The sequence below is a fragment of the Heptranchias perlo genome, chromosome 34 (genome assembly GCF_035084215.1).
Source record: "Heptranchias perlo isolate sHepPer1 chromosome 34, sHepPer1.hap1, whole genome shotgun sequence".
Classification (NCBI taxonomy): Eukaryota; Metazoa; Chordata; class Chondrichthyes; order Hexanchiformes; family Hexanchidae; genus Heptranchias; species Heptranchias perlo.
In genome coordinates this window covers 27,725,331-27,752,966 of record NC_090358.1, presented here as the reverse complement: position 1 = coordinate 27,752,966, position 27,636 = coordinate 27,725,331, and the positions used below count along the sequence as shown (strand labels likewise).

The 27,636-nt window shown below is 47.4% G+C and overlaps 1 protein-coding gene across 1 annotated transcript in view; it reads left to right on the top strand.

Annotated features, from left to right (window-relative positions):
- Nucleotides 1-27,636, top strand: part of minar1 (membrane integral NOTCH2 associated receptor 1) — an 89,374-nt gene that overhangs the window by 51,429 nt on the left and 10,309 nt on the right. Inside the window, exon 2 of the mRNA XM_067971184.1 lies at nucleotides 10,319-10,573. Within this exon, the coding sequence (XP_067827285.1) occupies nucleotides 10,319-10,573 (255 nt within the window). The remainder of the gene's footprint in view (nucleotides 1-10,318; nucleotides 10,574-27,636) is intronic.

Below are 27,636 nucleotides of genomic sequence, written 5' to 3'. Positions count from 1 at the left end.
CAGTTCTCCCACAGTGCTGTTAGGAAGGGAGTTCCAGGATTTTGACCCAGCAACGATGAAGGAACGGCGCTATATTTCCAAGTCGGGATGGTGTGTGACTTGGAGGGGAACGTGCAGGTGGTGTTAACATAAGAACATAAGAAATAGGAGAAGGAGTAGGCCAATCGGCCCCTCGAGCCTGCTCCGCCATTCAATAAGATCATGGCTGATCTGATCCTAACCTCAAATCTAAATTCATGTCCAATTTCCTGCCCGCTCCCCGTAACCCCTAATTCCCTTTACTTCTAGGAAACTGTCTATTTCTGTTTTAAATTTATTTAATGATGTAGCTTCCACAGCTTCCTGGGGCAGCAAATTCCACAGACCTACTACCCTCTGAGTGAAGAAGTTTCTCCTCATCTCAGTTTTGAAAGAGCAGCCCATTATTCTAAGATTATGCCCCCTAGTTCCAGTTTCACCCATCCTTGGGAACATCCTTACCGCATCCACCCGATCAAGCCCCTTCACAATCTTATATGTTTCAATAAGATCGCCTCTCATTCTTCTGTACTCCAATGAGTGTTGTTTCCATGTGCCTGCTGCTCTTGTCCTTCTAGGTGGTAGAGGTCGCGGGTTTGGGAGGTGCTGTCGAAGAAGCCTTGGCGAGTTGCTGCAGTGCATCCTGTGGATGGTACACACTGCAGCCACTGTGCACCGGTGGTGAAGGGAGTGAATGTTTAGGGTGGTGGATGAGGTGTCAATCAAGCGGGCTGCTTTATCTTGGATGGTGTCGAGCTTCTTGAGTATTGTTGGAGCTGCACTCATCCAAGCAAGTGGAGAGCATTCCATCACACTCCTGACTTGTGCCTTGTAAATGGTAGAAAGGCTTTGGGAAGTCAGGAGGTGAGTCACTCATTGCAGAATACCCAGCCTCTGACCTGCTCTCATAGCCACAGTATTTATATGGCTGGTCCAGTTAAGTTTCTGGTCAATGGTGACCACCAGGATGTTGATGGTGGGGGATTCGGCGATGGCAATGCCGTTGAATGTCAAGGGCAGGTGGTTAGACTCTCTCTTGTTGGAGATGGTCATTGCCTGGCACTTATCTGGCGCGAATGTTACTTGCCACTTATAATCCCAAGCCTGGATGTTGTCCAGGTCTTGCTGCATGCGGGCTCGGACTGCTTCATTACTTGAGGGGTTGCGAATGGAACTGAACACTGTGCAATCATCAGCGAACATCCCCATTTCTGACCTTATGATAGAGGGAAGGTCATTGATGAAGCAGCTGAGGATGGTTGGGCCTAGGATACTGACCTGAGGAACTCCTGCAGCAATGCCCTGGGGCTGAGATGATTGGCCTCCAACAACCAATACCATCTTCCTTTGTGCTAGGTATGACTCCAGCCACTGGAGAGTTTTCCCCCTGATTTCCATTGACTTCAATTTTACTAGGGCTCCTTGGTGCCACACTTGGTCAAATGCTGCCTTGATGTCAAGGGCAGTCACTCTCACCTTGTTGACAGTGCTATCAAGCGGCACTTACTCACCAATAAATTGCTTACCGATGCTCAGTTTGGGTTCCGCCAGGACCACTCGGCTCCAACCTCATTACAACCTTGGTCCAAACAAGGACAAAAGAGCTGAATTCCAGAGGTGAGGTGAGAGTGACTGCCCTTGACATCAAGGCAGCATTTGACCGAGTGTGGCACCAAGGAGCTCTAGTAAAATTGAAGTCAATGGGAATCAGGGGGAAAACTCTCCAGTGGCTGGAGTCATAATTAGCACAAAGGAAGATGGTAGTGATTGTTGGCGGCCAATCATCTCAGCCCCAGGACATTGCTGCAGGACTTCCTCAGGGCAGTGTCCGAGGCCCAACCATCTTCAGCTGCTTCATCAATGATCTTCCCTCTACTATAAGGTCAGAAATGGGGATGTTCGCTGATGATTGCATAGTGCTCAGTTCCATTTGCAACCTCTCAGATAACGAAGCAGTCCGAGCCCGCATGCAGCAAGACCTGGACAACATCCAGGCTTGGGCTGATAAATGACAAGTAACATTCACACCACACAAGTGCCAGGCAATGACCATCTCCAACAAGAGAGAGTCTAACCCCCTCTGCTTGACATTCAATGGCATGACCATTGCCAAATCCCCCACCATCAACATCCTGGGGTCACCATTGACCAGAAACTTAACTGGACCAGCCACATAAATACTGTGGCTACAAGAGCAGTTAAGAGGCTGGGTATTCTGCGGCGAGTGACTCACCTCTACATCACACTCCTGACTTGTGCCTTTCCACCATCTACAAGGCACAAGTCAGGAGTGTGATGGAATACTGTCCACTTGCCTGGATGAGTGCAGCTGCAACAACACTCAAGAAGCTCAACACCATCCAGGACAAAGCAGCCCGCTTGATTGGCACCCCATCCACCACCCTAAACATTCACTCCCTTCACCACCGGCGCACTGTGGCTGCAGTGTGTACCATCCACAGGATGCACTGCAGCAACTCGCCAAGGCTTCTTCGACAGCACCTCCCAAACCTGCGACCTCTACCACCTAGAAGGACAAGGGCAGCAGGCACATGGGAACAACACCACCTGCACGTTCCCCTCCAAGTCACACACCATCCCAACTTGGAAATATATTGCCATTCCTTCATCGTCGCTGGGTCAAAATCATGGAACTCCCTACCTAACAGCACTGTGGGAGAACCTTCACCACATGTACTGCAGTGGTTCAAGAAGGCGGCTCACCACCACCTTCTCAAGGGCAATTAGGGATGGGCAATAAATGCCGGCCTCGCCAGCAATGCTCACATCCCATGAACGAATAATAAAAAAGGTTCAAGTCCCACTCCAGGACTTGTACTGAGGGAGTGTTGCACTATCGGAATCCCCGTCTTTCAGGTGAGATGTCTGCCTGTTCAGGTGGATGTAAAAGACCCCAATACACCTTTACAATGAAACGCAGTGAGTTCTCCTGGTATCTGGCCAACATTCACCACTCAACCAGCACTACCAAGGAAACAATGACTGGTCACTCATCTGACTGATGTTTATGGGATCTTGCTGTGTGCAAATTAACTGCTGCATTTGCCTCCAAACCAACAGTGATAGCGTTTCAAAAGTAATTCATGGGCGGTGAAGTGCTTTGAAACATCTTGCAGTATGGGCATACATGGAATGAACTATTTTATGAGGCCTTAGCTTATAGCCTCAGGCATGGTTTGACAGAGTGAGAACAAACTCATTGCAGCATCAATAATTTACCTATCTACTTGGTATATTGAAATATTGGCTTGCTTTAACTTGGCGGACTGTTTCATTTGCTGCCATGTCCTTTGGCTGTTGGCCATAGCATTGACTCTGGCCATCACTTCATGCCAAATAGAGGAGATGGAGCTACTTTGGGTAGGTGTCTGGTTTCAAACAGTGCAACTTTCCTTTGCCACAGTTCGTACACAAGTGTGTTCAACAAAGCAACAGAAAGGGAAGTTGCCCTGAGACTTATCTCCAGCCATTTCAATGTTTTTGACCTGCAACAATTAAATAGTGGCTTCAGCCCTTAAGAACTTCAAACTGGCCTAGAAATAGAAATTTTTGGACATGCAGTGGGGGGGGTGGTGGTGGGGGTTTCAGGGTATGAACCCTGTGCCTGGGACACCCCGATATTGGGCCGCGGGCGTCATTTCCTTGGAACCAATGAGCTGTACTGAACTTCCGACTAAATATAATGGAAGATCGGGCTTGGGGTGCAGGGTGATCGGTGGCCTTTGGGGGGAAGGGGCGATCGGTGGCGGGGGGTGGGGCAATCGGTGGCTGGGGAGAGCGGCGATCGGTAGCCGGTGAGGGGAGTGGCGATCGGTGGCCGGTGGGGGGAGGGGCAATTGGTAGCCGGGGGAGGGGCGATTGGAGGCCGGTGGGGAGGGCGATCGGTGGACAGCCGGGAGGGGTGATCAGTGGCTGGGGGCGTGATCGGAGGCCGGGGGAGGAGGGGCGATCGGTGGATGGGGGAGAGGGGTGATTGGTGGCCGGGGTGGGGGGAGGGGCGATCGGTGGCCGGGGTGGGGGGAGGGACGATCGGTGGCCGGGGTGGGGGGGAGGGGCGATCGGTGGCCGGGGGGAAGGGGCAATCGGTGGCGGGGGGGAAGGGGCAATCGGTGGCGGGGGGGAAGGGGAAATCGGTGGCGGGGGGGGAGGGGCGAGCGGTGGCCGCAGGGGAGGGGTAATTGGTAGCCGGGGTTGTGGGGAGGGGCGATCGGTGGCCTGGGTTGGGGGCGAGGGGTGGTCGGTGGGGGGTTGGGGGAGAGCGGCCCGTGTTCTTTTAATGTTGGGTTGGGGGAATGACTCCTGCTCCTCCCAGCTCCACATTCGGATAAGTATGGGCGGGTCTTCCTGCCGTCTAACACCATGTTTTGCTGTGCGAGTTCAGCACGCGGTGACTGAAGTGCGGGGGCATTCGAAAATCTACAACGGGTCCTGCAAGAAGTGCGGGACCCTAATTTGAATAAATTATTCTGTCCTTTAAATATTCCTGACCTGCACTCCTGCTGCCAGCACGTCTACCTCATCCAATATGGCGGGAGGTGCACCTCCGGCTCGAAATATGTGCTCATGCTTCCTGCCCACCATATTGGGAACTTCGTATTCCGGTTAGCGAACCCCAAAGACAGGCCCAATCTGGGGTGTATCATTAATGAATCCAACCTTTTAAACCCATTGAGGTTACCTCAGAACTGCTGGGTCAAGTGCAAATCATGATGACTCCAGTCCAACAACATCAAAGCTCAGAACCACAAACCAAGTCCTAGGACCTGCTGATGGGCAGCGATGCCACCGGTCGCTCTGTGCTAACTAGTGACTTTGGGAACCGTCTAACAAAGCATGGAGCCTCAGAGACTATACGCAGGATATCCCTGGCACTGCTGCAAGTTCATCAGAAGCGGGGCAGATTCAGCTGGTTGGCCAGATCCCTGAGCAATGAGTCGCTACTGATTCCTTAGTGAAGTGAGCATTGATGAGTAAAATACCCGAGCTAGCAGTGTGTAGTTCACAAATCACACAGGGCATTTTAAAATACCGTATAAAATTCACACCACGTACACTATAACACCATGGATACCCTAATATTGTATACTGTCTATAACCACATATAGTCTAACACCATGTACACTGTAACTCTAATACACTGTAACTCCATATGCATTGCAACACCATATACATTGTAACACCATACAGACCAACACCACACACCTGTAACTCCATATATAATCTAACACCACACCTGTAACTCCATATGTATCAAGATCATCAAGAATAACTTGCATTTATATAGCACCTTTAACATAGTAAAAACCTCCCAAGGTGCTTCACAGGAGTGTTATAAAACAAAATTTGACTCTGAGCCACATAAGGAGATATTAGGACAGGTGACCAAATGATTGGTCAAATAGTGGGTTTTAAGGAGCGTCTTAAAGGAGGAGAGAGAGAGGTAGAGAGGCGGAGAGGTTTAGGGAAGGAATTCCAGAGCTTAGGGCCTGTGCAGCTGAAGGCACGGCCGCCAATGGTGGAGTGATTAAAATCGGGAATGCACATGAGACAAGAATTGGAGGAGCGCAGAGATCTCAGAGCACTGTAGAAGGTTACAGAGATAGACAGTGGTGAGGCCCTGCTGGGATTTGAACACAACAATAAGAATTTTTAAATCGAGGCGTTGCCGGACCGGGAGCCAATGTAGGTCAGCGAGCACTGGGGCAATGGGTGAACGGGACTTGGTGCAAGTTAGGATACAGGCAGCAGAGTTTTGGATGAGGTCAAGTTTATGGAGGGTGCAAGGAGGGAGGCCGACCAGGAGAGCATTGGAATAGTCGAGTCTGGGGGTAACACTGTATACATTCTAATACCGTATATATTCTAACACCATATACATTCAGTCCAATGTCTTACACACTGAAACACTACATACGCTAATACCACATCCACTTTAATACCCCATGTATTGTAACACCACATGTAACCAATAAATATATTTAACCAGTGGGTCTATTTAATCAGTGGGTCTATCCTTGGCTCCCTCCTATTTCTCATCTACGAAAGAACATAAGAAATAGAAGCAGAATTAGGCCAAACGACCCCTCGAGCCTGCTCTGCTATTCAATAAGATCATGGCTGACTTTTGACCTCATCTCCACTTTCCCACCCAATCCCCATATCCCTTGATTCCCCTCGAGTCCAAAAATCCATCGATCTCAGTCTTGAATATACTCAACGACTGAGCATCCACAGCGCTCTGGGGTAGAGAATTCCAAACATTCACAAACCTCTGAGTGAAGAAATCTCTCCTCATCTCAGTCCGAAATGGCCGACCCCTTATCCTGAGGCTATGTCCCCTAGCTCTAGACTCTCCAGCTAGGGGGAACAACCTCTCAGCATCTACCCTGTCAAGCCCCCACAGAATTTAAAATGTTTCAATGAGATTACCTCTCATTCTTCTAAACTCCAGAGAGTATATGCCCATCTTGCCTCATAGAGCAACCCTCTCATCTCAGGAATCAATCTAATGAACATAAGAAATAGGAGCAGGAGTAGGCCAATCGGCCCCTCGAGCCTGTTCCCCATTCAATAAGATCATGGCTGATCTGATCCTAACCTCAAATCTAAAGAACACAAGAAGTAGGAGCAGGACCCGGCCACTCAGCCCCTGGGCCCTCTCCGCCACCCACAGGGCATTGACCGATCCAAACTCAGCTTCATGTCCAATTTCCTGCCCGCTCCCCGTAACCCCTAATTCCCTTTAATTCTAGGAAACTGTCTATTTCTGTTTTAAATTTATTTAATGATGTAGCTTCCACAGCTTCCTGGGGCAGCAAATTCCACAGACCTACCACCCTCTGAGTGAAGAAGTTTCTCCTCATCTCAGTTTTGAAAGAGCAGCCCCTTATTCTAAGATTATGCCCCCTAGTTCTAATTTCACCCATCCTTGGGAACAGCCTTACCGCATCCACCCGATCAAGCCCCTTCACAATCTTATATGTTTCAATAAGATCACCTCACATTCTTCTGAACTCCAATGAGTAGAGTCCCAATCTACTCAACCTATCCTCATATGTCCGCCCCCTCATCCCCGGGATTAACCGAGTGAACCTTCATTGCACCACCTCTAAGGCAAGTATATCCTTCCTTAGGTAAGGAGACCAAAACTATACACAGTACTCCAGGTGTGGTCTCACCAAAGCCCTGTACGATTGCAGCAAGACTCCCTTACTCTGTACTCCAACCCCCTTGCAATAAAGGCCAACATATCATTTGGCTTCCTAATTGCTTGCTGTATCTGCATGTTAACTTTATGTGTTTCATGTACAAGGACACCCAAATCCCTCTGAACACCAACATTTAATAGTTTTTCACCATTTAAAAAAATACTCTGTTTTTCTATTCTTTCTTCCAAAGTGAATAATCTCACATTTCCCCACATTATACTCCATCTGCCACCTTCTTGCCCACTCACTTAACCCGTCTATATCTCTTTGCAGACTCTTTGTGTCCTCGCAGCTTACTTTCCCACCTAGCTTTGTATCGTCAGCAAACTTGGATACATTACACTCGGTCTCTTCATCTAAGTCATTGATATAGATTGTAAATAGCTGAGGCCCCAGCACTGATCACCGATACATGCTGCGATATCATCTGAACATGTATGCTGATGGCACCCAGCTCTACCTCACCACCACCTCTCTCGACCCCTCCACTGTCTCTGATTTGTCACACTGTTCCAGTACTGGATGAGCAAAAATTTTCTCCAACTAAATATTGGGAAAACCGAAGCCATTGTCTTCGGTCATGTCACAAACTCCGTTCCCTAGCCACTAACTCCATCCCTCTCCCTGGCCACTGTCTGAGGCTGAACCAGACTGTTTGCAACCTTGGCGCGCTATTTGACCCTGAGATGAGCTTCCAACCACATATGCGCTCCATCACCAAGACCGCCTACTTCCACCTCCATAACATCGCCCATCTCCGTCCCTGCCTCAGCTCATCTGCTGCTGAAACCCTCATCCATGTCTACGTTACCTCTAGACTTGACTATTCCAACGCTCTCCTGGCCAGCCTCCCATCTTCCACCCTCTATAAACTTGAGTTCATCCAAAACTCTACTGCCCACATCCTAACTCGCACCAAGTCCCATTCACCCATCACTTGTGCTCGCTGACCTACATTAGTTCCTGGTTCGGGAATGCCTTGATTTTAAAATTCTCATCCTTGTTTTCAAATCCCTCCATGGCCTCACCCTTCCCTATCTCTGTAACCTCCTCCAGCCCTACAACCCTCCGAGATCTCTGCGCTCCTCCAATTCTTGCCTCTTGCACATCTCCGATTTTCATCACTCCACCATTGGCGGCTGTGCTGTCAGCTGCCTGGGCCCTAAGCTCTGGAATTCACTCCCTAAACCTCTCCGACTCTCTACCTCTCTCTCCTTTAAGATATTCCTTAAAACCTACCTCTTGGACCAAGCTTTTGGTTGCCTGTCCTAATATCTCCTTATGTGGCTCGGAGTCAAATTTTGTTTTATAACGCTCCTGTGAAGCACCTTGGAAGGTTTTGCTACGTTAAAGGCGCTATATAAATGCAAGTTGTTGTTGTTATTGTCGGTATATGTAACCAAGGGGTACATGCAACCAGTGCGAATATTTAACCAATGGGTATATGTAACCAGCGAATATATTTAACCAGTGGGTATATTTAACCAGTGGGTATATGTAACCAGTGGGTATATTTAACCTGTAGGTACAGTCAATGTGCACTTAAAGGTACTTCACTCTACAAAGGATTATCACTAATTTAAAAATTTTTATTTTAAATCCTGCTCTTGTATTTTTATTTATAACATAATTGGACTGACTTGGAAGAACCTTTAGATGGGACCCCCCCGACCTTCCTCCTCCCCCCCGCCCCAATCTTCGGTCCCTGGGATTATGGCAGGAAACTGGCATAACTCCAGCAGAAAATCTCCCTTTTTATGACATTGCAACCCATCAGACATGGTTTGATCAGAGCATTGCGTTACTTCTGGGCACCTGAACTCAACTGACTTGGCAATATGACCCAGAATCATCAGCTTCTAGAAGCAGGAAAGTACGAATTCACACTATCATTTTCTTTCACTTTCCTCCATTTTTTCCTGTCCTCTCCTGAAAGTATAGTGCCTTTCACTCCTTAAAACATCCCAAAGTGCGTCGCAGACAACAAATTATTTCTTGAAGTGCAGTCATGTTGTTCGTAGGCAAACGGAGCAGCCAATTTATACATAACAAGATCCCACAAACTGAAATGAATTGAATGATCAGTTAATCGCTTTTGGTGGCGTTGGTTGAGGGATAAATGTGGGGCAAGACATCGGGAGAACTCCCCTGTTCTTTGAAAGGGAGGTAGAGGTGGATGCTCAGTTTGGAGTTCGGTCCTACAGATACCAATGACCATCACTATAAGGAAAGACTGAACTGGCTGGGGCTCGTTTCTCTAGACTGAGGAGTCTTTAAAATTATGAAGGGGTTCGATAGGGTAGACATAGAGAAGATATTTCTATTTGTGGGGGAGGCCAAAACTAGGGGTCATAAATATAAGATAGTCACTAATAAATCCATTAAGGAATTCAGAAGAAACTTCTTTACCCAGAGAGTGGTTAGAATGCGGAACTTGCTGCACATGGAGTGGTTGAGGCGCATAACGTAGATGCATTTAAGGGGAAACTAGGCAAGTACATGAGGGAGAAAGGAATAGAAGTGTGTGCTAATAGGGTTAGATGAAGTAAGATAGGAGGAGGCTCGTGTGGAGCACAAACACCAGCGTAGACCAGTTGGTTCGAATGACTTGTTTCTGTGCTGTAAATTCTATGTAATTCTATGTAAAAGTGGCCTTTCTTTATGTATAAGACTATTTAACCATCGTCACAACTGAGCCCATCCTCACTCACTATCTGTACCTCTGCATTGTCCAGCAAGGTTCACTGGAAAGCAGTTGTGCCAATCTTGGCTGATTTCCACCCCTCCCTTAACCCAGGGTCACTGAGGCCAGCTGTGGACCCCGCCCCTTGCCCCCCCCCCCCCACCACTAGTCCCCCAATCCGACTGATTTTATGAGAATACAGACCCCCAGTGAAATCAGTTCATTTTTTGGAGGGCTGTTGGTCCTTACACCTAAGGCATCGTATTGGTCTTATTTGGACCATTGCTTTGATTAAATGATCCTAGTGAATGCTGTAATTATGCTTTTACCGGAGGTTATTTTCCTTTTCTGCTTGTTGGAGGCTTCAATCCTTTAAATTCTTTTCCAGGCAGATCGGCGATACGTCATTTCACAATCTCACAGGCCATCGAAGCCGTCGAACGATTCTCTTTTGATTGAACAAGTCTTCAGCCCTCACGTCTACCCCAATTCCATGAAGTCCCACATGAAGAACAATCCACTGTACACGGACCTCCGACTGACAGACGTTTTGGAGAAGAAGCGGCCCCAGCCTTCATGGACAATAGAGGAATACAACAGGAATGCAAGTGAGAAGGTAAAGTTAGCTGCTTTGGAGATTCAGGTGAGGCCCAGTTTCAGTCTCTTCACTCTTTTACTTGGAGTGGGTGGTGCTGTTTTTAAAGCTTTTATATTATTTCGAAGTCGGACTCAGCGAGCTGTCATCCTGCAGCAAACTGGTAGGCCCCGGTCAAAAGGGGTCTAACAAGCATAGGATCACAGGAACAGAAGGTGGCCATTCAGCCCCACGAGCCTGTTCCGCCATTCAATTAGATCATGGCTGATCTGTATCTTAACTCCATTTACCCGCCTTGGTTCCGTAACCCTAAATACCCTTGCCTAACAAAAATCCATCAATCTCAGTTTTGAGATTTTCAATTGACCCTCAGACTCAACTGATTATAAGGGTTGTTATGTAAAGTTTAATGTCATTAAGCAGTCCATGGAAACCAGATTTAACAGCAGAGCTCCTGGGATCTGACTTAAAAGACCAATATAAAAGACCCTTTAATATATATATTTATGAAATCACTGACCCTCAAGATTTTCCATTCGCTGTTATTTTAAAATAATGCTGATTGGAACATTTGGGCTCCATCCTCATTCAGCCTCATACAACCTCGTTTGTATCTATCATTCCTGTAAAGAAAGACTCAAGTAATAACAGTTCATGAAAGGCAGAAACTAGAAGCATTTGAATAAAATCCAGCAGCCATCACACAGCTTGTACCGACAACTGGTAAAAGGGGAAAATCATAGAGCACAGAAGGAGGCCATTCGGCCCATTGTGTCTGTGCCGGCTCTATGAAAGAGCTATCCATTTAGTCCCACTCTCCTGCTCTTTCCCCATAGCCTATATAAATAATCTAAAGCTTCACAGTCCCACACTTTGTGCTTTTTGCTTTCGCCCAGCAAACTCGCATTCAACCAATCCACAACCAAAATGCCACTGTTTCGTTTTATTTCGAAATGAAAATTTCACTGCTTTTATAGGAGTTCATTATTTTGACATGTGCAGCTGAATGTCGCCTGGATTTAAATACCTGCTCATTGAACACGCATTTCAGTTCTTAGCAGAATTCCAGCAGAAGCCTTGTATTATTCAGCCTTTTTTCTATTTGTCTATTTATTAAAGTACAGACAGAGCCCGGGATTTTTCACTTTGGTGGAATTCCAGCACATCTTGAGCGGCCCTGGTGTTGAGCCCAGCGTAATGATCCGCCCACTGGCACCAACCGATTTTTTAAGGGTCACTTTAAATACCATTTTATCGTCTGGGTCCTGGGCGAGGAGCCGACTGGGGAGGGTGAAGGGAGAGAGGATGCTGCAGCAGGTCTCGAGCACTTATAACAGTGGAGAGACTGGAGAAGCTGGGGTTGTTCTCCTTAGAGCAGAGAAGGTTAAGGGGAGATTTGACAGAGTTGTTCAAGACCATAAACGGTTTTGATAGAGTAAATCAGGAGAAGCTGTTTCCAGTGGCAGAAGGGTCAGTAACCAAAGCACACAGATTTAAGGTGATCGGCAAAAGAGCCAGAGGTGACATGAGGAAACATTTTTTTACGCAGCGAGTTGTTTTGATCTGGAATTCACTGCGCGATAGGATGATGGAAGCAGATTCAATAGTAACTTTCAAAAGGAAATTCGATAAATACTTGAAGTGAAAAAATTTACAGGGCTATGGGGAAAGAGCAGGGGAATGGGACGAATTGGATAGCTCTTTCAAAGAGCCGGCACGGGCACGATGGGCCAAATGGCCTTCTCCTGTGCTGTAACATACTATGATCCAGGCTTCAGGCTCTTGTGCTGTACGTGTGGAATAGCTGCAGATGAGTCTAAAACTCTACTTTCATGAGGACTTTCAGTCTTAAATCAAACCACAGGAACAATGAGAGCCCAGAATTATAGAATCCTACAGCACAGAAGGAGGCCATTCGGCCCATCGTGCCTGTGCCGGTTCTTTCAAAGGGGGATCCAATTGGACCCACTCCCCTGCTCATTCCCCACAGCCCTGCAATAACACAGAGCCAACCCTGGCACTCCCTGCTCCATTCCCCTTATTTGCATTCCGTATATTTTTGCCATATTTGGACAGACGTTCCTGTCACTGCCAATGGATAATCACCGGCAGTGCCAGGGGAGAGCAGGAAGCCGGTGGCGTAGTTCCTGGGAGGATTTCCCACCCACATCCGCTCAAGCAATGCTGGGGACCCAGTGTAACTCCGGCAGAAGATCGAGGCCAATTTCTTCCCCAGTGAACCATGAACACCTGCTACCCACTGAAGAACAGTTACAACTACTTGCATTTATATAGTGTGTTTAATGTAGTAAAACATCCCAAGACGCTTCACAGGAGCGATTATCAAACAAAAAAAATTGACAACGAGCCACATAAGGAGTTACTAAGACAGCTTGGTTTTAAGAAGCATCTTAAAGGAGGAGGAGGAGTTGGAGAGGCGGAGAGGTTTAAGGAGGGAATTCCAGAGCTTAGGGCCCCAGGCAGCTGAAGGCACGTCCGCCAATGGTGGAGCGATGTAAATCGAGGATATGCAAGAGGCAAGAATTGGAGGAGTGCAGAGATCTCGGAAGGTTGTAGGGCTGGAGGAGGTTTATTCGTCAAACGTGCATATCAGAAAATCGCAGGCAGCACGCCTGTGATTTCCCAACAACCCTGTGGGTGGACAAAGCTCCCAGTCCCCAGCACAAACACAGAACATTGGTCCTAAGGAGTCTAATCAGAGTAGGTGTGTTATAGGCAAGAGGTTAGCTGATTGCTGACTGCACAGCCCGAGAAGCTGGATTTTCCTCTTCATACCACCAATTTTTGGGTAGTGCTGGGATGAGTTGGGGGGTTGTGGGGGGGGGGGCGGTGGTAGAGATGGGAATTGGGTGGGGACATATCACTGGATCCGCCTCCAGATTTCTGTCTGTCCGATTTTCCGCCATAACTTCCACTGGATGCTAAAAAGGCCACACAAATATGGCTGGGTATATTTCAGTGAGGCAGTAATGATATGACGTCAAATGTCCTACTCTCTGTCATTAACCCCTCGTTTACTCTGCTGTGAACCACATGTCTAGGAAACGGGCTCCCAGCATCCATAGGCAGGAAGTAAAAGGTGGAGTAAAATTAAAGAGCCACAGCAGGTGCTGTAAACCGTCTTGTAAAATCTGCTGATTGCTGCGTTGCCATCTACCTTCACCCCTTCTGCAGTGGGGGCCCTATTCTTTGCTACCATTCAATTCAAAAGAACCCGCACTGGGTGTCCCATTGGGAATACTCCTGTACCTTTGCTATTTGGATGAAGAAGAAGAATAAGAGCCAGAGGGAGGCCAGGCTGGCTAAGGACTACAGGAGTCACGGGGCACCCACCCACCAGTACCCAAACTCCAGAATATACAGACCAAGACAGTCCCACCCTAGCTGACCCAGGAATAGTGTGTGCACATTTATTCATCAATGACCCGACCAACAACCAACCTTCACCTTTGGGATGGCACTGCCAGTGGCTGTGAAGGGCACATCACCCCTGAACATCTATGCTACAGGGTCATTGCAGGGTGGCACTGGGGACATCAATAACATTAGCCAACCAGCTGCGCACATCAAGCAAGCTATAGGCGCGTTGTTTGCCAGAGCCAAAAAGTTCATCATCTGCTCCATGGACAACCAAAGGCAGCATGACAGGGCACTGTGACAGGATCACTCAAGCTTCAACAAGTTATGGATTGCACACAAGTAGTCCATCAAACTCCCTTCATCAATCCCATCACCTACGTCAAGAGGAAGGGATTCTTACCTTAATCTCCAGCTCCTATGAATGCTCACTTTCCAGTCAGCCTCCCTCATACTTTGCCATCTCTACTCCCTCCGTATTCTCCTCAGGATTGCAAAGGCTTCTTCTTCATTGCGGATGACAGGTTGTAGATCAGTAGGTGATCCACCTGTGGTATCTCTCACCTGGTTATTATGCGCTTTCTCCTTGAGTATCTGAAGCGTCATCAGGCAGCCCATAATAGGTGCGATGCGCCATGTCCACAAGAAACTGCAGGCTGTGATGGATGGAACACTTCCAGGTGAAGGCTGGGGTTGTATGGGGCACTGTGCTGCCTCCTGAATAATAACGGTAAGCAATTCATTCACTTTAAAAGAAAGAAAAAAGCTTGTATTTATATAGCGCCTTTCACGACCTCTGTAGTTATCGGCAGATGTGATGTCCAGGTATCAAGCAGGTGACTAATGCATAGGTCAGCTTGGCTGACCTCATCTCCCTTCTGACTGAGTAACAATGGAATGACCCAGTTCCCTGATGTCACCTCGTTGTTACATTTCCCAGTATAAAGTCAGCGTAAAATTGAATTCAGTGAATCCTGTACCAGATAAAAATGACCACGAAAGATGCTGGATTTTTTTTTATTCGTTCATGGGATGTGGGTGTCGCTGGCAAGGCCGGCATTTATTGCCCATCCCTAATTGCCCTTGAGAAGGTGTTGGTGGTGAACCGCCTTCTTGAACCGCGGCAGTCCGTGTGGTGAAGGTTCTCCCACAGTGCTGTTAGGAAGGGAGTTCCATGATTTTGACCCAGCGACGATGAAGGAACGGCGATATATTTCCAAGTCAGGATGGTGTTGACTTGGAGGGAATGTGCAGGTGGTGTTGTTCTCATGTGCCTGCTGCACTTGTCATTCTAGGTGGTAGAAGTCCTGAGTTTGGGAGGTGCTGTTGAAGAAGCCTTGGCGAGTTGCTGCAGTGCATCTTGTGGATGGTACACACTGCAGCCACAGTGCACCGGTGGTGAAGGGAGTGAATGTTTAGGGTGGTGGATGGGGTACCAAACAAGCTTTATCCTGAATGGTGCCGAGCTTCTTGAGTGTGGTTGGAGCTGCACTCGTCCAGGCTAGTGGAGTGTATTCCATCACACTCCTGACTTGTGCCTTGTAGATGGTGGAAAGGCTTTGGGGTGTCAGGAGGTGAGTCACTCGCCGCAGAATACCCAGCCTCTTACCTGCTCTCGTAGCCACAGTATTTATGTGGCTGGTCCAGTTAAGTTTCTGGTCAATGGTGACACCAAGAATGTTGATGGTGGGGGGTTCGGTGATGGTAATGTCGTTCAATATCAAGGGGAGGTGGTTAGACTCTCTCTTGTTGGAGATGGTCATTGCCTGGCACTTGCATGGTGGGAATATTACTTGCCACTTATCAACCCAAGCCTGGATGTTGTCCACGTTTTGCTGCATGCGAGCATGGACTACGTCATTATCTGAGGGGTTGTAAATGGAACTGAACAATGTGCAATCATCAGCGAACACCCCCATTTCTGACCTTATGATGGAGGGAAGGTCATTGATGAAGCAGCTGAAGATGGTTGGGCCTAGGACACTGCCCTGAGGAACACCTGCAGCAATGCCCTGGGGCTGAGATGATTGGCCTCCAACAACCACTACCGTCTTCCTTTGTGCTAGGTATGACTCCAGCCACTGGAGAGTTTTCCCCCTGATTCCCATTGACTTCAATTTTACTGGGGCTCCTTGGTGCCACACTTGGTCAAATGCTGCCTTGATGTCAAGGGCAGTCACTCTCGCCTCACCTCTGGAATTCAACTATTTTGTCCCTGTTTGGACCAAGGCTGTAATGAGGTCTAGAACCGAGTGGTCCTGGCAGAACCCAAACTGAGCATCGGTGAGCAGGTTATTGGTGAGTAAGTGTCGCTTGATAGCACTGTCCATGACATCTTCCATCACTTTGCTGATGATTGAGAGTAGACTGATGGGGCGATAATTGGCTGGATTGGATTTGTCCTGCTTTTTGTGGACAGGACATACCTGGGCAATTTTCCACATTGTCGGGTAGATGCCAGTGTTGTAGCTGCACTGGGACAGTTTGGCTAGAGGCACGGCTAGTTCTGGAGCACAAGTCTTCAGCACTATAGCCGGGATGTTATCGGGGCCCATAGCCTTTGCTGTATCCAGTGCACTCAGCCATTTCTTGATATCACATGGAGTGAATCGAATTGGCTGAAGACTGGCTTCTGTGGTGGTGGGGATCTCGGGAGGAGGCCGAGATGGATCATCCACTCGGCACTTCTGGCTGAAGATGGTTGCGAACGCTTCAGCCTTGTCTTTTGCACTCACGTGCTGGGCTCTGCCATCATTGAGGATGGGGATGTTTACAGAGCCTCCTCCTTCTGTTAGTTGTTAATTGTCCACCACCATTCACGACTGAATGTGGCAGGACTGCAGAGCTTTGATCTGATTCATTGTTTGTGGGATCGCTTAGCTCTGTCTATAGCATGTTGCTTCCGCTGTTTAGCATGCATGTAGTCCTATGCTGTAGATTCACCAGGTTGGCACCTCATTTTTCGTTACGCCTGGTGCTGCTCCTGGCATGCTCTTCTACAGTCCTCATTGAACCAGGGTTGTTTTTCTGGCTTGATGGTAATGGTAGAGTGAGGAATATGCTGAGCCATGAGGTTACAGATTTTGATGGAATACAATTCTGTTGCTGCTGATGGCCCACAGCGCCTCATGGATGCTCAGTTTTGAGCTGCTAAATCTGTTCTGAATCTATCCCATTTAGCATGGTGGAAGTGCCACACAACATGTTGGATGGTGTCCTCAGTGTGAAGACGGGACTTCGTCTCTATAAGCACTGTGCGGTAAAAACCCAATTGTTGTAAAAACCCAACTGTTTCCCTAATGTCCTTCACAGAATGGAACCTATAAAAGAAACAGCTAAAGACAAGTTTGGAATGCAATGTTCCAGCAGGAATGAAGTGTAGAACAAGGTGTACCCTCACATTTTGTGCTGAATCATGTTGAATGCTAACAGCAGTTTATCCTGAGCTGTCTTGGCATGTGTGACCAGACAATGTGTGTTCACCAAACTCGGCCAAACCGCCAAATACAATGCACAACTGCGTAAAGAAGGAAAGAACTAGCATTTATATCGCACCTTTCATGACCTCAAGACATCCCAAAGCTTTTCACAGCCATAGAAGAACTTTTGAAATGTAGTTACTGTTGTAATGAAGGAAATACAGCAGCCAAATTGCACACAGCAAGATCCCACAAACAGCAACGTGATAAATTACTAGATCATCTGTTTTGGTGATGTTGGTTGAGGGATAAATGTTGGCCAGGACCCCGGGGAGAACTCTCCTGCTCTTCAAATAGTGTAATGGGATTTTTCGATCTATCTAAGAGGGCAGATGAACCCTCAGTTTAATGTCTCATCTGAAAGATGGCACCTCTAACAGTGCAGCACTCCCTCAGTACTGCACTTAAGTGTCAGCCTTGATTTTGTGCTCAAGTCTCTCAAGTAGAGCTTGATCCCACAATCTTCTGACTCAGAGATGAGGGTGCTACCACTGAGCCAAGGCAGAATAAACCAAATGATACAGACCAAAAAATCTTAATGGGGTTTCAAGTAAGAAACCCTTGTAAGCCAACCTCTCTCCATGATGCATGGTCATTTAATGGCATGAAGGATAGACTGGATAATGGGCAGCTGTATGTAGATTCTCTGCTACATAAACTTGCAACAGATAAAGGCTACATATCTGCTTGCATGACTTGGTTTCTAGAACTCCCTACCTAACATTGGTGTGGGAGTAGCCTCACCACATGGACTGCAGCGTTTCAAGAAGAAGGCTAATTACCACCTTCTCAAGGGCAACAAGGGAGATAGAACAAGTCCAGTTAGCTTAACGTCAGTGCTGGAAAGATAATGGAATCTTTACTCAAAGATGTATTAGAAAAACATCTAGAAACTGAAAATATAATAAAGAATAGTCAGCATGGATTTCAAAAGGGAAGGTCATGCTTGACCAAACTTATTGAATTCTTTAAAGAAGTAACAGAAAGAGTAGACAAGGGTAATGCAATAGATGTAATATATTTGGATTTTTCAAAAGGCTTTCGATAAGGTACCACATAGAAGATTTGTGACTAAAATTAGAGCACGTGGAGTCAGGGGACAAGTAGCGGAATGGATAGCAAGCTGGCTACAAAACAGAAAACAAAGAGTAGGGGTTAATGGTAGCTACTCAGACTGGCAAAAGGTGGGACGTGGTGTTCCACAGGGATTGTTGCTGGGACCACTATTGTTCACCATTTACGTTAATGATTTGGACTTGGCTATCGGAAGTACAATTTCAAAATTTGCGGATGGCACCAAATTGGGGGGTGTAGATAACGCAAAGGAACAATGTGACAAAATATAAGAGGACATTAATAAACTTGCAGAGCGGGCGTGTAATTGGCAAATTAAGTTCAATATGGATAAGTGTGAGGTGGAGCATTTTGGTAGGAGGAATAAGGAGGCCACATACTGCTTGGAAAATAAGAGTCTAAATGGGGTAGAGGAGCAGAGGGATCTGGGGGTACAGATACACAAATCACTAAAAGTAGCAACACAGGTTAATAAAGCCATTAAATATGGAAATCAAGCACTGGGGTTCATTTCTAGAGGGATAGAATTGAAAAGCAAAGAAGTTATGTTAAACTTGTATAGAACCTTGGTTAGACCACACTTAGAATACTGTGAACAGTTCTGGTCTCCATATTATAAAAAGGATATCGAGGCACTGGAGAAGGTGCAAAAAAGATTTACTAAGATGATACCAGAACTAAGAGGTTATACCTATCAGGAAAGATTGAACAGGCTGAGGCTCTTTTCTCTAGAAAAGAGCAGACTGAGGGGTGACCTGATAGAGGCATTTAAGATAATGAAAGGATTTCATAGGGTAGACGTAGAGAAAATGTTTCCACTTGTGGGGGAGTCCAAAACTAGAGGTCATCAATATAAGATAGTCACCAATAAATCCAAAAGAGAATTCAGGAGAAACTTCTTTACCCAGAGAATGGTGAGAATGTGGAACTTGCTACCACAAGGAGTGGTTGAAACAAATAGCAAAGATTCATTTAAGGGGAAGCTAGATAAGCACATGAGGGAGAGAGGAATAGAAGGATATGTTGATAGGGGTAAATGAAGAGGGGTGGGAGGAGGCTTGTGTGGAGTATAATGTGGCATAGACCAGTTGGGCTGAATGGCCTGTTTCTGTGCTGTAGACTCACTGTACCTCGATGTAGCTAGACATGTAGGTGAATTTAAAGATGGTGCCTGATCTGCTGTGCGTTTCCAGCATTTTCTGATTTTATTTCTTTATATACAAGATGATGATGGAGTTGGGAGAGAGACTTTAGAACTCACTCCACAGCACAATCTACTGGGTAGAACCTAAAATTACAGGCAACTATTTATACACAAGATTCCATTCTAAATCTTTACATAGGAGGAAATTTACCTGATAAATATGGATGAACATTTGGATTTACAAACAGCTTTCGAGTGTCTGAGCTTCCACTTCAGAATTATGGACTATAATGGTATCCTTACCACATGTTTGAAGACAGCAATGTTTTCTCTTATAGTCTTTATAAAGAAATATTATATAGTCCTATAAAGTTTCTATAGGACTGTAAACCTTTTAGGATAAATGCTGGCATTGTCAGCGATGGCCATTCCCCAAGAATTATTTTTTTTTCAAAATGGTACATAATACACCAGGATTGGAGTGGGTGTCAGGCACTACAAACTCGCGATTCCAGTAGAGGAGAGCAGCCTGGACATTGGTGGGTGTGAGAACATCGGGGCTAAAGCCCAGGGCCCCCCCAGAGCTGAGGCTGGTACCAGCATGCTCTTGTTTTATCTTGTCCCTCACTCAGTCATTGACATAAGTCACAAGTTTGTGGTGCCTGGGACTCACTCCAGTTCTGGTCTATTACGTACCATTTTTTTAAAAATTCATTCTTGAGAAACGGGCGTTGCGAGCAAGGCCAGCATTTATTGCTTGTGTGTCAGCGACTGAGTAAGGGACAAGACAAAACAAGAACCTGCTGGTACGAGCCTCTGATTTGGGGGGGGGCCTGGACTTTACCCCTGATGCTCTCACACCCAACAGGCATAGAGGCATAGAATCATAGAATCATAGAAGTTACAACATGGAAACAGGCCCTTCGGCCCAACATGTCCATGTCGCCCAGTTTATACCACTAAGCTAGTCCCAATTGCCTGCACTTGGCCCATATCCCTCGATACCCATCTTCCCCATGTAACTGTCCAAATGCTTTTTAAAAGACAAAATTGTACCCGCCTCGACTACTGCCTCTGGCAGCTCGTTCCAGACACTCACCACCCTTTGAGTGAAAAAATTGCCCCTCTGGATCCTTTTGTATCTCTCCCCTCTCACCTTAAATCTGTGCCCCCTCGTTATAGACTCCCCTACCTTTGGGAAAAGATTTTGACTATCGACCTTATCTATGCCCCTCATTATTTTATAGACTTCTATAAGATCACCCCTTAACCTCCTACTCTCCAGGGAAAAAAGTCCCAGTCTGTCTAACCTCTCCCTGTAAGTCAAACCATCAAGTCCCGGTAGCATCCTAGTAAATCTTTTCTGCACTCTTTCTAGTTTAATAATATCCTTTCTATAATAGGGTGACCAGAACTGTACACAGTACTCCAAGTGTGGCCTCACCAATGCCCTGTACAACTTCAACAAGACATCCCAACTCCTGCATTCAATGTTCTGACCAATGAAACCAAGCATGCTGAATGCCTTCTTCACCACCCTATCCACCTGTGACTCCACTTTCAAGGAGCTATGAATCTGTACTCCTAGATCTCTTTGTTCTATAACTCTCCCCAACGCCCTACCATTAACGGAGTAGGTCCTGGCCCGATTCGATCTACCAAAATGCATCACCTCACATTTATCTAAATTAAACTCCATCTGCCATTCATCGGCCCACTGGCCCAATTTATCAAGATCCCGTTGCAATCCTAGATAACCTTCTTCACTGTCCACAATGCCACCAATCTTGGTGTCATCTGCAAACTTACTAACCATGCCTCCTAAATTCTCATCCAAATCATTAATATAAATAACAAATAACAGCGGACCCAGCACCGATTCCTGAGGCACACCGCTGGACACAGGCATCCAGTTTGAAAAACAACCCTCCACAACCACCCTCTGTCTTCTGTCGTCAAGCCAATTTTGTATCCAATTGGCTACCTCACCTTGGATCCCATGAGATTTAACCTTATGTAACAACCTACCATGCGGTACCTTGTCAAATGCTTTGCTGAAGTCCATGTAGACCACGTCTACTGCACAGCCCTCATCTATCTTCTTGGTTACCCCTTCAAAAAACTCAATCAAATTCGTGAGACATGATTTTCCTCTCACAAAACCATGCTGACTGTTCCTAATTAGTCCCTGCCTCTCCAAATGCCTGTAGATCCTGTCCCTCAGAATACCCTCTAACAACTTACCCACTACAGATGTCAGGCTCACTGGTCTGTAGTTCCCAGGCTTTTCCCTGCCGCCCTTCTTAAACAAAGGCACAACATTTGCTACCCTCCAATCTTCAGGCACCTCACCTGTAGCGGTGGATGATTCAAATATCTCTGCTAGGGGACCCGCAATTTCCTCCCTAACCTCCCTTAACGTCCTGGGATACATTTCATCAGGTCCCGGAGATTTATCTACCTTGATGCGCGTTAAGACTTCCAGCACCTCCCTCTCTGTAATATGTACACTCCTCAAGACATCACTATTTATTTCCCCAAGTTCCCTAACATCCATGCCTTGGATAGGGCCTGTTTTTGGGCAGGAGTAGCACGATCCGCTATTACCTCGCACCCAATGGTCCCTGCGCAGGCAGGACGAAATTTTTGTCAGGCCCGAGGACTTACCTGCAATCTGCGTTGCAAATCAGCGTTGAACGAGGATTCCATGCAATTCGCACTTTCCACCAGCAGGGGGGAGCTCCAATCTCTTAAAGCCAGGCTGTCTGTTAGAAATCTCTTAAAAGTAGCTGGTACCTGTTATTTGCTGAATATAACAGCCTGCTGTCTGCACGGAGTCTGAACGGAGATCAGACATCACACGTGTAAAGCACAGATGCAGGTCCCATCCCTATTTTTAAATAGTGATGAGTTATATTAAAACATTGAATAAAGGTTGCGCACCACTAAATCCCACATCCTCCAATCTGCATGCCAGACCTCACCAATCTGTCGATATGAGATTCCGTGCACCAAGGTTCTCTGCTGATGCACCAGAGGCCTTGCTATATCCAAGGGGTGCGGGGGAGCAAGAGGCCCTCGAGATATACACCCAAAACGTAGTGGGAGGCAGTAGGAGATGAAGTCAATGCCAGGCACATAGCATCATGAGTGTTTTGGAGCTGCACTCATCCAGGCAAGTGGAGAATATTCCATCACACTCCTGACTTGTGCCTTGTAAATGTTGGAAAGGCTTTGGGGAGTCAGGAGGTGAGTCACTCGCCGAAGAAGACCCAGCCTCTGACCTGCTCTTGTAGCCACAGTATTTAAGTTTCTGGTCAATGGTGACCCTCAGGAAGTTGATGGTGGGGGATTCGGCGATGGTAATGCCGTTGAATGTGATGGGGAGGTGGTTAGACTCTCTCTTGTTGGAGATGGTCATTGCCTGGCACTTGTCTGGCACAAATGTTACTTGCCACTTATCAGCCCAAGCCTGGATGTTGTCCTGGTCTTGCTGCATGCGGGCTCGCTCTGCTTCATTATTTGAGGGGTTGCGAATGGAACTGAACACTGTGCAATCATCAGCGAACATCCTCATTTCTCCCTTATGATGGAGGGAAGGTCATTGATGAAGCAGCTGAAGATGGTTAGGCCTAGGACACTGCCCTGAGGAACTCCTGCAGCAATGTCCTGGGGCTGAGATGATTGGCCTCCAACAACCAATACTATCTTCCTTTGTGCTAGGTATGACTCCAGCCATTGGAGAGTTTTCCCCCTGATTCCCATTGACTTCAATTTTACTAGGGCTCCTTGGTGCCACACGCAGTCAAATGCTGCCTTGATGTCAAGGGCAGTCACTCTCACCTCACCTCTGGAATTCAGCTCTTTTGTCCATGTTTGGACCAAGGCTGTAATGAGGTCTGGAGCCAAGTGGTCCTGGCGGAACCCAAACTGAGCATCGGTGAGCAGGTTATTGGTGAGTAAGTGCCGCTTGATAGCACTGTCGATGACACCTTCCATCACTTTGCTGATGATTGAGAGTAGACTGATGGGGCGGTAATTGGCCGGATTGGATTTGTCCTGCTTTTTGTGGACAGGACATACCTGGGCAATTTTCCACATTGTCTGGTAGATGCCAGTGTTGTAGCTGTACTGGAACAGCTTGGCAAGAGGCGCAGCTAGTTCTGGAGCACAAGCCTTCAGCACTACAGCTGGGATATTGTCGGGGCCCATAGCATGTAGTCCTGAGTTGTAGCTTCACCAGGTTGGCACCTCATTTTTCGGTACGCCTGGTGCTGCTCCTGGCATGCTCTTCTACACTCCTCATTGAACCAGGGTTGATCCACTGGCTTATTGGTAATGGTAGAGTGAGGAATATGCCGGGCCATGAAGTTATAGATTGTGCTGGAATACAATTCTGCTGCTGCTGATGGCCCACAGCACCTCATGGATGCCCAGTTTTGAGCTGCTAGATCTGTTCTGAATCTATCCCATTCAGCACGGTGGTAGTGCCACACAACACGTTGGACGGTATCCTCAGTGCGAAGATGGGACTTCGTCTCCACGAGGACTGTGCGGTGGTCACTCCTACCAATACTGTCATGGACAGATGCATTTGTGACAGGTAGATTGGTGAGGACGAGGTCAAGTAAGTTTTTCCCTCGTGTTGGTTCGCTCACCACCTGCCGCAGAACAAGTCTGGCAATTATGTCCTTCAGGACTCGGCCTGCTCGGTCAGTTGTGGTGCTACTGAGCCACTCTTGGTGATGGACATTGAAGTCCCCCACCCAGAGTACGTTCTGTGCCATTGCTACCCTCAGTGCTTCCTCCAAGTGGTGTTCAATGTGGAGGAGAACTGATTCATCAGCTGAGGGAGGACGGTAGGTGGTAATCAGCAAGAGGTTTCCTTGCCCATGTTTGACCTGATGCCATGAGATTTCATGGGGTCCAGAGTCAAATGTTGAGGACTCCCATGGCCACTCCCTCCTGACTGTATATCACTGTACTGCCACCTCTGGTGGGTCTGTCCTGCCGGTGGGACAGGACATACCCAGGGATGGTGATGAATGAGTCTGGGATGTTGGCTGAAAGGTATGATTCTGTGAGTGTGGCTATGTCAGGCTGTTGCTTGACTAGTCTGTGGGACAGCTCTCCCAATTTTGGCACAAGTCCCCAGGTGTTAGTGAGGAGGACTTTGCAGAGTCGACTGGGCTTGGTGTTTTGCCGTTGTCGTGTCCGGTGCCTAGTGGTCCGATGCCGGGTGGTCCGTCCGGTTTTATTCTTATTATGACTTTTTTTAGCCAGATTTTACAACTGAGTGGCTTGCTAGGCCATTTCAGAGGGCAATTAATCTATTAATCTGTTAATACTGTCAACGTCAGTAACATCACACACAGCATGTTACAATGCAAGGACTGCTTGAAGGGGCTTCTTTTAGGCAGCGGTTTGACATGTTTCTCTTCTGTTTTGCTTGGTTAAAAACAGACTGACACCACAACCAGTGTCCCCAGGCAGGCTGGCATCTCACCACACCCAGCAGCACTCACACCACCTTTGCTAATCGCTATCATATCTACACACTCCCTGGACGATGCAGATAATGAGCTTGAGGAGGTAGCACCGGAGGAGTCACAATGCGTGATGAGTAGCAGCAATGGGCTCCTGAACACATGTCATCTGCTGCCTGGAAGTACAGAGGGATTCTGAAGCTCACGGGGTCTGCTTATAAAAGAAGGCAGCAATTTGAACATAAGTCACTTCTATCTGTGCAAAATAACCTGCAAGGTTTGGCGAGGAGTATGGAGGACTCCATTACTCAGACCTGCACAGTATTGGAAGGACAGCTGTCTGCACTGCTGCCTACCACAGAGAGAATGGCAATCCCCTCGGGAGCCCTGTGATGCAGGTCCTAAGTACAGCTGGAGTGTGTGTTGAGCCTGCTCAAACTGTTGCTGAACTGGGCTCCTATCTAAGTGAAGCACTCTTGTCTGCCTTCAACATGCTGGGTGATCAGGTCTAGAGAACTTTGAGGCAGAGGGTTCACAGACCTGGTGCAGATCAGTGGGCATCCAGCCCATCCTGTGTCCCTATATGAGTGACAGTAGATGTGCCAGCGAGGGGCCAGGACCAGCCAATGGTCGTGGCTGGATCAGTTGAAGGAACATCACAAGAAGCAGTTGAAGCAGGTACAGGAGCGCCCGAATCCCAACCAGCTCAGATGTTGCAAACAACGCACCAGCACTAAGTGGACACACCGTGGGAAAACACATCGATAATGTCCACACATCATGGAAAGTAAAGAAGTAAATTGGATGCACTCAATTTGCACTTTATGCCGGCGAGTATTTGTGATTGTGCAGAATTAGGTGTCAGCACAGCAAAGGATGGGCATTGATGTAGTGGAGAAAGTGCAGGGACAGTGCTACTAAAGGTGCTTTGAAGCATTTTATTTTGTAAAGGGAGCAGCTCAGGTCCTTAGTCACATGCATCTCGTATCAGCGTCTGGCTGTACTGGCTACACCCTCATGGTCACTGTCTTGTCTCCTGCTCCCCCATGATTAGTTGTAGTTATGGATTGTGCAGCAGTTAATGATGAGATGCTATGGGAAATCCTGGAATCCAACCTCTGATCTGTTAAGACCTCTGAAGTACTGCTGCAAGGTTCCAATGACATGGGGCTTGTTGTACCTGAGCTCAGGTTGTGTCCGTAGCAGACACGGGAGATGAAGAGGGTAGCCTTGATCTCCCAGGAGCCTCTTGCTTGTTCGAGTAACCCTGCCACAGATAATTGTTGCGACATGGCATAAGCTGCTTAAGGAGCAAACACGGCCTGTGTGATACGGTGCTGGTCATTGGCCAGCTGAACATTGATGAAGTGGAAATCCTTTCTGTTCTAGTGTGCCGTTACATTATGGATTGTTGAAAAGTGGCGAATGGGTGCTATCAGTCACCTCCTTTCCTTGATGAAAGTCAGCAGTCCGGCCGAATTGGGCAATCCTGTCATGTCCTGTTGCTGGTCAATAGGAAAGGAGATGATAGTATTGGTTCTTCAAAAGCCTGTGTCACCTGTTTGCTGCGCCTATAGGCAGCCGATTGCTGACACTGCTGGTGTCTCCTGTGCTAGTCTAGAAGAGACTATTCCTGGTGTAATTGCTCAGCGAATTTGTAAAAGTTACCCTATTATTGCCCAATATATTCCTACATTACAACAATGACTACACTTCAAAAGTACTTCATTGGCTGTAAAGCACTTTGGGACATCCTGAGGTTGTGAAAGATGCTGTAGAAATGCAAGTCTTTCTTTCTTTATTTTATGTAGCCTTGCCAATCATCGTTAGAATAACTTCCTTCAAAGTCTAGTCAGGATCTCTTTGGATTCTGAGAGCGGGAAGAGAGTCTGAGAGGTGAGCGCAGTGTAAAAGGAGAGTCCGAGAGCGAGAGGAGAGTCTGAGAGCGGGAGGAGAGTCTGAGAGGTGAGCGCAGTGTAAAAGGAAAGTCCAAGAGCAAGAGGAGAGTCCGAGAAGTGAGCGCAGTGTAAAAGGAAAGTCCAAGAGCAAGAGGAGAGTCCGAGAGGTGAGCGCAGTGTAAAAGGAAAGTCCAAGAGCAGGAGGAGAGTCCGAGAGGTGAGTGCAGTGTAAAAGGAAAGTCCAAGAGCAGGAGGAGAGTCCGAGAGGTGAGCGCAGTGTAAAAGGAGAGTCCAAGAGCAGGAGGAGAGTCCGAGAGGTGAGCGCAGTGTAAAAGGAGAGTCCAAGAGCAAGAGGAAAGACCGAGAGGTGAGCGTAGTGTAAAAGGAGAGTCCAAGGGCAGGAGGAGAGTCCGAGAGGTGAGCCCAGTGTAAAAGGAGAGTCCTGAGAGCGGGAGGAGAGTCTGAGAGGTGAGCGCGGTGTAAAAGGAGAGTCCCGAGAGCGGGAAGAGAGTCCGAGAGGTAAACGCAGTGTAAATCTAAGGTAAGTCATGGCAGCAGAGCTCGCACCCGTGATATGCTCCTCCTGCACTATGTGGGAGGTCATGGGCACTACCAGTGTCCCTGGCAACCATGTGTGCAGGAAGTGTGTCCA